The 13,964-nt window shown below is 36.9% G+C and overlaps 1 protein-coding gene across 3 annotated transcripts in view; it reads left to right on the top strand.

Annotated features, from left to right (window-relative positions):
* Window positions 1-10,886, top strand: part of PIP4K2A (phosphatidylinositol-5-phosphate 4-kinase type 2 alpha) — a 54,587-nt gene extending 43,701 nt beyond the window's left edge. For 2 of the 3 annotated variants that reach the window (XM_026842811.1, XM_026842810.1), the window contains 4 exons: window positions 2,057-2,170; window positions 5,378-5,621; window positions 6,617-6,720; window positions 8,552-10,886. In XM_026842811.1, the coding sequence (XP_026698612.1) occupies window positions 2,057-2,170; window positions 5,378-5,621; window positions 6,617-6,720; window positions 8,552-8,632 (543 nt within the window). In that variant the 3' untranslated portion in view covers window positions 8,633-10,886. The remainder of the gene's footprint in view (window positions 1-2,056; window positions 2,171-5,377; window positions 5,622-6,616; window positions 6,721-8,551) is intronic. The other variant, XM_026842812.1, reaches the window with a different exon arrangement.
* The last annotated feature ends 3,078 nt before the right edge of the window (window positions 10,887-13,964 follow it).

The following is a 13,964-nucleotide window of genomic DNA, read 5'->3' as shown; positions in this document are numbered from 1 at the left end:
GTTAATGGATTTGTTTCACTTTAACTTCTGCCTAGTTTAATAAATAACTTGGATATACTAGGTGGAAAGATAATCTGAGAAATTTTTTTTTGGCGACTTTGAGCTGGAAATGAAGGGAGCTTGGTTTCCTGCATTCTTTTCATTATTGTTTCATCTTAAATTAATTCATCCAAATCTCCTCTCTATTCTTAAGCATCCCACACACTGGATTCCATTCTCTGGTGTTGGCAACGTCCCTGGATCTGCAGTTGTGCCTCTGCAGAATTAGCCCTCGTCCATGGGACACTTTGCTCAGTCGTGTATGATAATCTCTATAGCTGTTAGTCTGGAATGTTTATCTGATGTTTCCCCTACTCATTTTCATCCTAAACCACTTACTGAGTAGGCCATAAAGAAAACCGATGCATGCTGTGCTGTCATATTGTAGTAAACAATTCATCGTGAGCTTCAAGAAGTGTCTAACATCGTCTTCAAGTAAAGCACCAGAGCACTGCAGGATGACTCCTCCATGGAAGGAGTGTGGGATGGTTGAATAATTATGGCTCTATCTCAGCTGCTTGGGTTTTTTTCCTTTTATTTTAAATTAAAATAGAGGGTCTCTATTAGAGGGTATTTTAATATAACAGAATGTTTTAGATGTGACACAGTAATAATTCAGAGCAGCCAGACTAGGACCTTATTTTTTTTCCAGAGTTCATAGGTGTCAGGATGCAATGAATTTAACATAGATTCATAACTATTAAAATGTTACTAATTATTTAAGCATTTTTGAGCAGTTATTAGAAGAGAAGGGTCACTTTTCTAAACAAAAGCAGCATTGTGGGATCTTGGAGCAATTTGCAAATTTTGGGTCCAAAAAATAAATTTGGACAGTTGGGGAACTGAGTATTTTTGCCACTTCTGTGCACAGCCCAACGGCAAAAAGAACTTTTGGCCATTGTGAAGATCTATGAGGTATGAGCAGTGTCTGACTAGTTAAAGTTATGGAAGACATTCCAGCGGGTGATGTTAGCTGCTTTTTATTCCTAGCTGAAGGACTTTCAGATGAGAGGAAATTATTTTATTCAATGTACCCATTAGTTAATGGTCATTGGGGGTTGCAGCACTCAGTTGTTCTGCAACATTTTCTTTGTAAAGTAAACCTGTTCCTCCCTAGTACTGATTAAAGGTGAGGGGCAGGGAAAGGCTGTTCATTGCTCTTAATGGGCCAGTTTTTTAAAGGCTCTGATTGTAGAAGTTACTGTTACTTCTAGTTTGCTTGACCAAATACCCTGAAGGAACTGCTCTTTTGTTTATTGGCTTGCTGGGGGTTTTTTTGAAGTAAACTTCCAGTCACTGCCCTTTGAAAACAGAGCTCATTTGAGGGGTCTTAGTACTGAATCCAGTGGTTATTCTTTGTATCTTTCCTTAATGCCATTGAAAATCACTTCATGGGAGAGTTAAAAATTAAGATAATCAACTAATGCTCCAACATCAAGGATATTTAATTACATATTTAAAAGGCAGTGGTCTTCTCTGGCATTTGCCACTTCTAAGCAGAATTTCATAATTCATATTCACTTGATGCTTTCAAATAATTATTTGCTATTAGGCACTTAAAACATACACAAGTAGCTATATAAAATGCAACCCAATCTGATCAGCTTCATCTATAAGATATGATGCAAGCCCTTTGTTATGAGCTATAGATTGTGTTTCAACTTCACTTATTGCCAGTCACTTTGACAAACGACATCTTGGAAGAAGCTTGATGCAAATCAAGGTTCAATGCAGATCACGTATTGAGTCGGAGATTTTGTCTTAGCTGCATCTGCTGCACACTCAGTAAACATATACCTTCTGGGCCATTTACAGGAGGGATAAACTAAGGAAATGGCTCCGTGAGTGCAGTTACGGAGAGCTGCATGCAATGGAGGTGCCTCTGCTTCCCCCAGAGAGGCGGCTTGGTGGTGCTCTCTCAAGCATAGGGGAACTCTGAGGGGGCGACGCCAGGCCAGCAGCTTCACCGCACTCCTCTTTGTGATCCCACTCTTACAGGAGTTTTGGTTTATTTTAGGCCAAAGAGCTGCCGACGTTCAAAGACAATGATTTTATTAACGATGGCCAAAAGATTCATATTGATGAGAATAACAAAAAGATGTTCCTTGAGAAACTCAAAAAGGATGTTGAGGTAAGAACGTGCCTGTTCAGTTTTATGTGATAAAAATGTGTGGCAAGTTACAGATATCCCAGGAAATTGCACCTGTAATTCATTATGAAAACTTACAAGACTGTAAGTACTGACTGTTTTAAATGGAACACAATTTAAACTTTCAGGAGTTGATCACTGCTTTTGCTGATGTCATAAATGGCTTGCTACAAAGCTGATTGCCATGCATTGTCCCTGCCTTAATGATGTGATATTAAAATGATGGTACTACTTAGTACTTAAGCACTTTACAAGCCTAGTCCAATAGTTTCCAATGTCCCCAAGACAAAGGTGAGTATTGTTAGTTGTGTTTTACAGGTGAAGTATACCAGAGCTCAGGCTGTACGCGAACTGTAGTCCATAAGAGAGGATGTAACATATTATATTGTTTCATATTATAATAGTAATCCAGTTTTAAATCATCCTTAGTATCACAACAGTAGAGTGCTTCAGTAATTTGTATACAGCAGGTGGACCCGTTATCTTCACATGGTCTTTCATATAAATTGGCTGAATATAGTCAATACTTAATAGAAAAGTGTTAATAAGTGAATTTAATATTTTATTATAACTGATTTAGTTCAGCAATTAAAATAAATATTGGGCTAACTAGTTCACACAGCTTGACTATAGTTTCCATAATTGAAAATATTGTCACTAAACACAATATTTTGCAGCCCTTATACTAAAAGCCTAAAATCTGTTTTCCTTGCTGGAAGAGACCTGGTAGCGAGATGTGTCTGTGGCTTAATAATACTTCCAACTCTTTATATCAAAATGGCTCTGTGAATTGACTTGTCTAGTTCTTCAGATCTATATCTCATTAGTTGCACAAAACAAAATACTGTGACTTTAGATTTTACCCAATAATTTGTTTTTGAGGAAGTCTAATTTCCCATCATAGTATTGGTGAGAAATTTATGGTGATGATAATTCTGAAAACATAAATATTTTGTGAAATATCAATGTGTGTTTATTTTAGATTTAAAATATTGTGCTGGATAACTGCTCTACTGACGTCAGAGCTCTAGAGATAAGTTTGTTTGGGTTTAAGTTTTGTGCTCTTTTAATGTGTACTGCTGTTGCTGTCTAATGCTTTAAAGTAAGTAGGTTGCAGACAATATCTTAAGTATGTGCAAGGAACGTGAAAGATACTTTATTACCTCAGAAAGTGAACTGTGTGTGATCTACATCATTTACTGTATTGTGAATATAATGTCAGATTCCAGATCATGTCTTGAGAGGCTATTTTAATCGTTTTGAAATTTATACAGAGCATTGTTAAACATCCATGTAAATCACAGTGTGAAGTTGTCTGGCACCTGATTTTAACAATGGCAAGCTGTTCTTTAACCTTGTTTTTCTTTCATTTGTTCCTCTCCCCTAGTTAGATAACTGATAGTATACACTTTGTAACCAGTGTGTTGTACTCACATTACACTACAATGAAAAGAAATGCACAACATTTATCATATGAGTATCTTATCGCACAGTATTTATAGCTAAACATATTATGGAGTAATATTCTAAGCCATGTGACTTTGTATACATTCTTATTTGTCATAAAGTAAGTTTTGTTTCTATATTTCTCTCATAATCAAGTCTTATGTCCCCTTTCTGTGTTCAGACAAATATCTTTTACTGCTGTTCTGATGTCATCTTGTCTATTTTCCTGCCTCCTCATTCCATTGAATATGTCCTGAGAAAAAACACATAAGGATATTTTCTCCATTTTAAATCAGATGATCTTTTCTTTGTGCTGATCCCCCTAAGTCTTTTTGCTGTCAGCAGCAGCACACTTTTTTTTTCCCTAAGAGTCATTCTGTTCTAATTTGCAGTTCACTCTTTTTCCCAAGAGTCTGTTATCTTTCGTGATTTTTTGTGTGGTTATTGGTAGATTTTTTTTCTCCTGTCTGTCTCAGTATTTATCAAGTACCTAATGATATACCTGGAGTCCTTCCACTCCATTGCCTTTGGCCAATCTCATCTGTTCTTCTTGTATATCATTGTATATCATCTCTTCAAACTTAGATCTCTTCTAATCTTGTGAAGAGCTTTTTGCTTTATTGTATTGAAATTATTAGAAACCAATTTCTTCTTTCTTCTTAAAACCTCTCTCTCCATCCTACAATATTTCTCTGGCACTTGAATTTACAGTCACTTTGTTATCTCTTATTCCTCTCTTTTCTTGGAATCAGGATTTTGACAAACTAGTTTCTCATTTCCTAGTATTTCAGACTCTTCTCTTTCATCGCTATCAGTATTCCAAAGTCTGATTTAAATACCTTCTTCTCTGGTCTGCTCTAACTTCTTTTTTATAACCATTTAGCATTTCTAAAAATTGAAACAATTAGCATTTTCAGCCTCTTTCTCTGCATACTGTAAGCAAAGGCTCCACAAGTTCCAAATCACAGTACTGCTTTTAGGCTATAGCACAGCTCTGCCCTCCCTACCCCTCACCTCCTTGAACTATTTATCCCATCTTCCTGCTTTTATACTTATTCCTTATTTCCATCCTCCTCTTGTAGCTTTCCCCCTTATCCTGTTCGTCTCCACTAAAATAACACTGTGTCTATACATAAAGTGTGTTCATCTTCCTATTTTCTAAAAACTGACATCCTCAGTTTTTAGTCAAAGCCACCCTTACATTCACATTCATGTTTTGCTTACATGATTTAAGTTATGAGCCTGTTACTGTGAAGAGAATATAGCATCATCTCATGTCTCCATGGTGTAAAACTTTACTACTTTCCACTGTAAGAATATTTAAATGCTGTTCACAATTCTTTAATAAGGCATAAAAGGGAGCGAGGGGGCAGATTTGGCACAAGATCGTAGCACGCCTCATAGCACAGAGGCTGGTGTGGATGTTGAGTGGTGACAGCACAGCCCTAATTGAAACACAAGACAGGAGTGACAGTCATCGGCTCACACAGGCACTGGTCTTCTCTACAGGAAAAATTATTTTTTCCCTAAGGATTTTGGGAGAGTGGGCTACAGCTTTTTTATAATATGTTGCAAGTGACCTGTGTGCTGTTACTACATCTTAACAAATTCAAGTATCTCTTTGCTAGCCTTATCACTTAATCTTCTCTTTTTTTTTTCTCATCTTTGTATAACTCCTTCTGCTTGTAAGTGGAGCTTACATTTTTTAGTGATACTGATAAATTGCTTATTATCACTTTCTAGTTCCTTGCTCAATTAAAACTCATGGACTACAGCTTGCTGGTTGGAATTCATGATGTTGAGAGAGCTGAACAGGAAGAAGTAGAGTGTGAAGAGAATGATGGAGAAGAGGAAGGTGAAAGTGATGGGACCCACCCCATTGGAACCCCTCCAGACAGTCCAGGAAACACACTGAACAGCTCACTGCCTTTGGCTCCAGGGGAGTTTGATCCAGCTATTGATGTTTATGGAATAAAATCCCATGAAAGTAAGCACTAATAAATATGTTTATGTTAACATGTTTTAATTCTTGCACCAGAATCCTAAAGTCTTCACAACCATATAAAGGCCAAGCTAAACTGCAAAATATAAATTCACTCTGCAGAAGAGGAGATGAGTTGCTTTTTGGTGCAGCAGAAAGCAGAAGACACTTATAATGCTTGGCATTGTTATGACCATATTTCTTAAATATTGTGGTGTGTGGGGATGCAGTCAAATAATTCACCTGCTACACAATCAAATTGCATACTGGCTTATATATTCAGATACAGTAGTTCTCAGTTAATTCATGGTTTTTTTCATCCCTTTCAGGAAATCTAGTATCTATAATTGTTCTTTTCCTGGCAGATAACACTGTTAAAAATAGTCTAGAAAGAATGACAAAAGCATCATTCCAAGTTACATTTCACTTTTTTGGTTGCTTTTTGGAAATTTGTGCACTCATACCCAATTTCTGTGTTCCAGCTAAGACAGTCAGTCATCATAAGGAGTGTGTAAGAAGCCTGAAACTGGGTTTGACATTAGTGTGTAGAACTAAGTATAACTAGTCACCTGTGGCTGCCCAAGGGAAGTTTTGGGGGTTTTTTGGTAAGCATTTACATGGATAAATACATGGCTTTGTTCATGAAGAAAATACGATCTTATTTGTTGACACAGAAGCATTACCTTTCTTATAAAACATCATAGTTTTTCCACAAAGGAAAATGAAATCCATATTAGTTTAAGTGATCAATAATTCCTATTTCTGCATGCTGGTGTTTTATTTTACACTCATTTAGGGGGTTTTGCATTATATATGAGTGCAGTTAAACTCTCAATTAAGGACAGCTTTTGCTCGTGGTCTTGACAGATCTGTGATTCTGACTGACATTAAACTGTCTTAGCTGCTGATTAAACCTTATAAAGTCTCCTTTGTTAGAAGGAGGACTCATGATTAAGATGTCTCAGAAGTCATTCTTACTGCCCTGTGTTTGCCATTTGCAGATGCACCTAGGAAGGAAGTATACTTTATGGCCATTATTGACATTCTTACTCATTATGATGCAAAAAAGAAAGCTGCCCATGCTGCAAAAACGGTAAAGCATGGGGTAAGTATCTGGGTTGTTTTTTCTTCTGATTCCATTTATACTTACGCATTTTTGTTGTTTAGTGTGCTGATATAGCACAGCTCAGGAAATCTAGGGAAAGGGGAAATAGATCAGAATTTTTTAGATTTTTTTTTTTTCTAGTTTAATATGTAATACTGAAGTACAGAGTAACTGCTACAATACTGACAGTGGAACTCCTTTTTCAGCTGTACACATAACTTTCTTACCCATAAAGAACTGTAGTGAGATGCCTTTTTAGGACTTTGTCCTAAATTTGTGAGATGCACCTTGTTCTTGCAAACAAAGCTGTTCACCAGATACTTGTATTAGTATACAGCACTGTGAAAGCTGTTGTGAATCTTATTTCAGATGGCAGGGCCCTGGTGATGGTTTCATTATTTGGTACAGCCTGTTGAAAGCTTGTTCTTCAGAATATAATGTGTCTCACTTTACAGAACTTCTTAGAAAAAAAAAAAGTACTATTTGCAAAATTAAGCATAAAATGTACATATTGAATACGCTGAGACTGTTCAGTGAAGGCTTCAGTTTGACTGTGATGAATTTCTTGATTTTAACTGAAATTGCTGCTTAGCAGCAGACACTAAAGAACCATGGTGAAGCAGCTTAGTCTTCCAGAATTATGATTTATATCTACCGTTATCACTCCTATGGTGATTTAAGGTTCAAATTTCATAAACTTTTTTAAAAGAGCATAATCATTCATGAGGCTAAAATCCCTTCTCTAAGTATCTAAAGGATCACGGCATTGAGGAGGGGTTAAGCAAAGTGCTCAGGGCTTTTTAGTTTACAATAGAGTGTGATGTGGAATGCTCAGCAATAAGCCCCACACAGGCCTGCAGAAGGTATTTTTTGTCTCTCTAAAACAATGCTCTCATTACTCTCTCTGCTCTCAGAGCAGCTGAAAGTTGATGCAGACCATATGCAGCCATTATCTGGCAATTATTAATGAACTTTGAATGTAGCAGACTTTAAAAACTCACCCTTCCGGCTTAAATAAAGGATGGAAATATGGTGTGAATAACAACTATGATTATTAAAACTGACTGTGATTAGAACTTATTACAGAACACTACTTTCGTACAATCATTTTGTTTATTTCACTGTCTCCATCCCGAGACACCTGACACTGAAGTTTGTTCATTAATTGTATGCATGCAATTTTCCCCTTTTATAAAACAGGAAAAATATAAATAAAAATGTGACTAAGGCTCTGAAAACCTCAAATAAAAATATGACTGAAATTGTGACTTCATTGAAATAGTAATTGTACAGCTTCTTCAGTAAGTCCAGATTTAAATGCATTTATGTTGAAAAAAAAGTTACTAATTGTTACCATATATTTAAAACTAGGTTTATTTAGCATTCAGATAGCAATATACATTACTCAAGTGTTGACATGCCAGATCTGAGTGTGGTAATTCAGTCTTCTCTATATGAAGGCACTGCTGCTCAACAGACCAGAATCTGTTGATGAGTCAGTGGGTAGCATGGTTAAGTATGTGGTAGAAATTATATAGGAGACTGAAGTACAGTCATAGAGAAGTATGAAAAGTAAAGAGAATATGTTTCAGAAATGGAAGACGGGTGTCCTACAGTTACAGTGGTGAGTACCACATATCACTGTACTTATGTGAAACCTAAAAGTGCATCAGTAAGATTCTGCTTGAGGGCCATTACAGACTGTGTTTCTAGTGTCTGGTTCTGAGACTGCACATGAAATTAACTGAGTAATTAACACTGTCGGTGACAAAGCATTAAATGAAACACTGGTTCTTCCTTCTTTTCTCTCCCCTCCCAATTCTCTGTATAGGCTGGTGCAGAAATTTCAACTGTTAATCCTGAACAGTATTCAAAGCGCTTCTTGGACTTTATTGCCAACATCTTGACGTAACCTATCATGTTGCATAGGACAGACACGAGACCTGGGGACAGCAGCAGTGGCTACAAGTGTAGGGAAAAAAAGGAACTCAGAGAAGCGCTCATCTTGCAGAAAACAACCCCTTTGTTTACATCTGCTGGCAAAGATGACTGAAGTGGGGTGGAGTACTCGCTTTAACAGCTGCCTGATATTCCCAGCATAGTTCTAGCTATTTCTGACTCTTTTGTGTGTGCAAAAAAAAAAAAAAGGAAACAAAATAAATTAAATAAATAACTAAATAGAACAGCTTACTCAGAGTGCACTGTGACAGTAATACTCTGATGCTACCAGCTGAAACGGAATAAATGAGCAAAGAGGGGTGGGGTGGGGGTGGGGAAGAGTAAATGCATGTTAAATCTACGATATTGATATCAAATTGTAAACTGTGGATCAGTTTATTTTTTGAACTAAAAAGATACATGACAGTATTCTTCATGATGATGACGATAATAATGAAAACCTTACTGCGAATGTTACACTTACACCCTGCACACTGGCACTCCTTAAAAAAGCAGCTGCAACAGCCCTTGGTGCTGGAGGCTTTTCCCATTTGGTTCCTAGCATTTGGGGTTTTTTTCCTTTTTTATTTTTTTCTCCCTCTCCCGTTTTTATCTTGTTTTCAGCACATTGCATCAGGAAGTTCAGCCTCTCAGACATCTGAGAGCTGGCATCTCTTGTCTTGCAAAGAGCTAAGGTAGTTCATGCTGTGTGTACATTTTTGCTACAGTAAACTTAAGGGAAAACTTTGCTTATTTCACTTTGTTACCTGAAGTTGTCATTTGTTTTATATTCTTGCATATAGGAACTAATAATGTTACAAGTGGGGAAAAAAAGCTTATCTGAAGAAGTGCATAGTTTTGGGCAATAGTAGCTCTGTCTTTCACCCGTCATGAAAGATGTGCACACTGATAGAAATTCCATTCCCTTGTAATTTACTGGGAATTTGAAGTTTAAATGCTTATGTTGTACTGTTGAAACAGCGGTATTTTATTATAGATTATCCCTCTAAAAATGAACCCTGAATTTTACTGTTTACATTATTAGGAAAGCAGGGATATTTCTGAATTTCAGAGCCGTGAAATATATGACTTTTGAGTTTACATGTAAAGTTATTTTGCAGTACAAATGAAGTAATGTTTGTCATCTTCCAAGGTGTAATGTGCAGTAGTGTACTAAAGTGAATGTCTCGCTCACCTCCGTGATAGACTCTTTTACAATAAAATGAGAAAGGATATTTCAGAGGGATTTTTTCCAAGGTTGTCTTTTAGCATCAAAATTACCTGTCCAACCATTTACTCAAGTTTGATTGTATAGTACATTGCCTAAAACTGTGCTGATCATGTTAAACTTGTTTAAAATTTTTAAACAACATTGTATTTCTTCTCTTCTTGTATTTTTCCCTGAAAGACTCCATGCTTGAAAGAGACAAATTTACATATGCTTAAAAGTTTATCTACTTATACACTGTGCTAAAGCTGTGCCTTTAAAATTTCTTTATTGAAATTGTTAGATTTTTGTAGGCAACATAAGAGAAGTCAAACCCTCACCATCATCGTTTATAACTCAAATCAGGAGTTGCCAGCATGCCTTCTCCATAACTAATGTCAGTGCTGTTAAGCCTGCAACTGTGCATAATGTATGTAGTGGTTTACTTCAGAGGAGCCTATACAATAGCAACCCATTACACTCTCTTCAGCAGCCAAAGGCACTATCCCTGTTGCTGTGTGCTAAGTTTTTTTCTCCTTTCCCCGACCTTTCATACAGGATTTTTTGTTACGTTTGACTTAGTGATGTCTGCAGCACTGTAATGTATGTGTATACTTTTGTATTGTATGTATTTAAATAAGTTGGTACTGTGGCTTGACTTTTTTTTTTTGTCATCCCTATATACCCCAGTTGTCTACATTCTCACCCAAGTTTCATTTTCTGAAGCATGCTGTGGCGTCTTAAAGTATGAGGCCACAGGGAGACCCTGAAGTAAAAATGAGGTACGCGTACTTGGAGTACATAATTAATTGCGGCCAATGAGTGTGCATTTTTAGACAATTTTAGATATTTACCGCAAAGCATTCTTTTTGTCTGTGTAGCAGTTTTGTCACACATACTTGTTGATAAACTGTTTATTTGGACAGGGCAAGGAAGACTCATTATTGTATATGTTAGTGCTTAGATTACACTCCAGACATGAGCAAGGCTTTATAAAATAAAGCACTTTGATGACTCACTAGGTAAATCCTTTGTTCTTGTGTTCCAACTATGGTTTTGATCACTTACAGGTGGATTTTGGATGTTAAAATTAATGTGTAGCCTATATCAAAGGAAAAAAATAAGAAGAAACTTAAAACTTTTTCCTTAGATTTTACCCTGCTTCCTTCACGCTTACTTTAAGTGACTTGAAACATTTAGCTTTTGGGGTTTTGGGCTTAGGCTGTGCTCTGAGAGCAGATACTGAGGTTTGTAATTGATGATTCTATGGACTAAACCCTCACATTACTACAAAAACGGGAAGATCATCCACAATAGTTAATTGATTGAAGATTGGCACAACTTTGCTCACGTGTGTAAGATCTTACACTAAACAGTAAAAAAACCCCCAAAAAACAGTACTTGGGAATAAGCCAAAAAAATTAATGGGGAGGAGGGAGGGCTTTCTGTTCTAGAATTTCAAGGCTTTGATTTTTAGGGCTTTCAGTGCATGATAAAGCCTGTGCCACACATCATGGGTAAATAGCAGAAATGTGTCTTTTTGTCCTTGTTCTGACTGACTTTTAATTCTCTTAATACATTTGTCACTTTTCAGTTCCTTTCGGTTTATTGCACAGTTGTAGCAAGACAATATTTTCAGTAATATTTTTATTTGTAAAATACACATGACAATGATAAAATAGAAATTCTCCACAGGGAAGATGGTTGAGGAGCTATTCTATTAAAAGTAGGTGAAATGATAGGGACAGGAGAGATTCAGCTTCTTAATACTCACTTAATGATGTCTCTAGTATTAATCTAAACCTGCACTTCACACAGCTGCTCCAGCTGCTTAGGGTTTAGTATGAACAATGTGGTGCTCAAGGAGTGCTGCTCGGGTTACGTGGACATGTTAGCCTCAGTGGACGGCAAGCTGCCTGACTGGTTCTCTGTATGCCCCTTGAAGCATCTGCTATGCCCTCTGAACGTACTGCTCTTAGAATACAGATAGGCATGGGTGGTTGGTAGGTAATTTCTTAGTGTCACCTCCCTCACATCATAAAATGAAAGCTTCTAATACATAAAACCAGCACAGTGTGCCAGATTTGAAAACCTGCTCTGGTTCTGCTCCAACAAACTATTCAACAGCTGAAGTGTTAGTTAAACTTTCCTGTCATAACTAAGCCTTCTGGACATGCTCACATTTAACTTTCCAGTAAGTATACTACATTTAAGTTTTAAGCCAGCCCTGTCTTCTGAAGCAGTTGTTTAGTGGAACTACTCCTGCAGTCCCCTACAGCACTGTTCTCTAGCTGACACTGAGTCATCTTCATAAAGCTACATAGCCAAGATTTACAAGGCCCTGCTGCTACCTGTGGACATCCTGCTCATTGTAAGCTCTCAATGCAGGGCCATCCCCAAGCCATCTAACTGGTGATGTTTCCCTCCTGACTCTTCTGCTTCGACAATGGTGATCACCGTTTCTCTTTGTGGAGTTTGCTACTGCTTGACAGGCATTGCTGACTTCAGCCAGCAGCTGAAGGACCTTGTCTTCAGTAGAAGTGTGTATATGACAATGCAGAGCAAAGTATCTCTTCTGATAAAATGTTTTCTCTCCTTCTGACCTAAAGAAAACCTGAAAGCAATGATGAAATTCAAGGTAGGAGATCCAACTGGCTTGTTAATGCAAGGACTGCAGAAATGTTTAAATTAATAATTCTTGGAAAGAGTATTTTTCTGTCAACCACATAACCTAAATGTATAATATGAATTTCCATCTCTGTCCCTTGTGCTTGCCTCTTCTTTTCCAATGTAATACTACTTAGCAAATCCCTGCATCATTGTATTCTGACAGTCTCATACCCGCCTTTATCTGGTGTCTGCCCTATATGTGCTGTCCACTTGGTTTCTTTCAAACTCATATATTTAATGGGAAAAAATAAGAATAGAGAGCAGATAAATTAAAGGAGAAATCCGTTTCATCTCTTCCTTTCTGTCCTGATTTCTCTATGGCAGGTGTTGTTTCTGGAAATCAGCCTATCCTTTACAATGCAATGCGGTAGCAAAGAGCTGAGGCTGTACAGACAGAGAAGTGTGCTGTCCTTAATCTAATCTGGACAATTACACTGGTTTACCCCTATGTGAGGCTGACCAGAGATCTGCTTTCATGCTACGACAAGGGAAGGTGCATGAACAAGTGATTGAGGAAGAGCTTGAGAGCAGCATCTTCAGTGGCAAAGGCAATTTGTGCAAGATTAAAATCACTAACAGTCGCCTCATTAAAACTGTTGGAAAACAGGTCTGGAAGGGACTTGAGATAGTTATAGTCTGTCCCAGAGCAGTTCAACTGTAGATAAACATTGCCAAAAATGGGCTTAATCTTTTCCAGGGAGGGTAGTTCATGACTTCCCTTGTGCTATCCTTTCCCATGCCGCACTAGCTATGTTAGAAAGACTTTTTCTAATACCTATCTGACTCTGCATTACTACAATTTAAGCTCATTAATATTTGTTCTATCTACAGTGAACCTGAGAACAGTTTATTCTCTTCCTCTTTCAATTTCTCTTAATGTGATCCTGCCTATATGTACTGAACAATGTAAATATTAGCTTTTGCACATATTAAATTGAATATTCCCTTTCCTTATTTAACAAAATAATCAAAATGGTTTAAGCTAGACAGAATTACCTTTTCCGTTTTTTGTATGCCTAATTAAAAAAAAAATCTGTAAAAATGGTTCTTCTTGATTGTCAGTCACATTTTATAAATGGATATACAGTTTTCTGTTTTGATAATTTCCTAGCCATCCATTTGCCATCTAATAATAATAAAAAAAAAAATGTAATATTTGCTGTTTGAACAGAATGCAGTTTCAAAATGAGCACACAGCTACTGCTTAGTTGTAGTTGTTGCTATAACTGCAATAAAATACTGCTTTCTCTTTTCCCAAAGTAAATATGATGATCTTGGCTTTCCTAATGATATTCCCTTTTCACAGTTTCTAGTCTCATCTCCATCAGTGATATGTTATAAAATGATTATTTGGTCATAAATATTAAGATACAAAAAATATTTGTGTGAGCTGGCGAATATTCATCCTTACCTAGTGCTCTGAATATTT

The sequence above is a fragment of the Athene cunicularia genome, assembly GCF_003259725.1.
Source record: "Athene cunicularia isolate RWA chromosome 2 unlocalized genomic scaffold, athCun1 chr2_part1, whole genome shotgun sequence".
Taxonomy (NCBI): Eukaryota; Metazoa; Chordata; class Aves; order Strigiformes; family Strigidae; genus Athene; species Athene cunicularia.
This window is presented reverse-complemented; position numbering and strand designations above follow the sequence as displayed.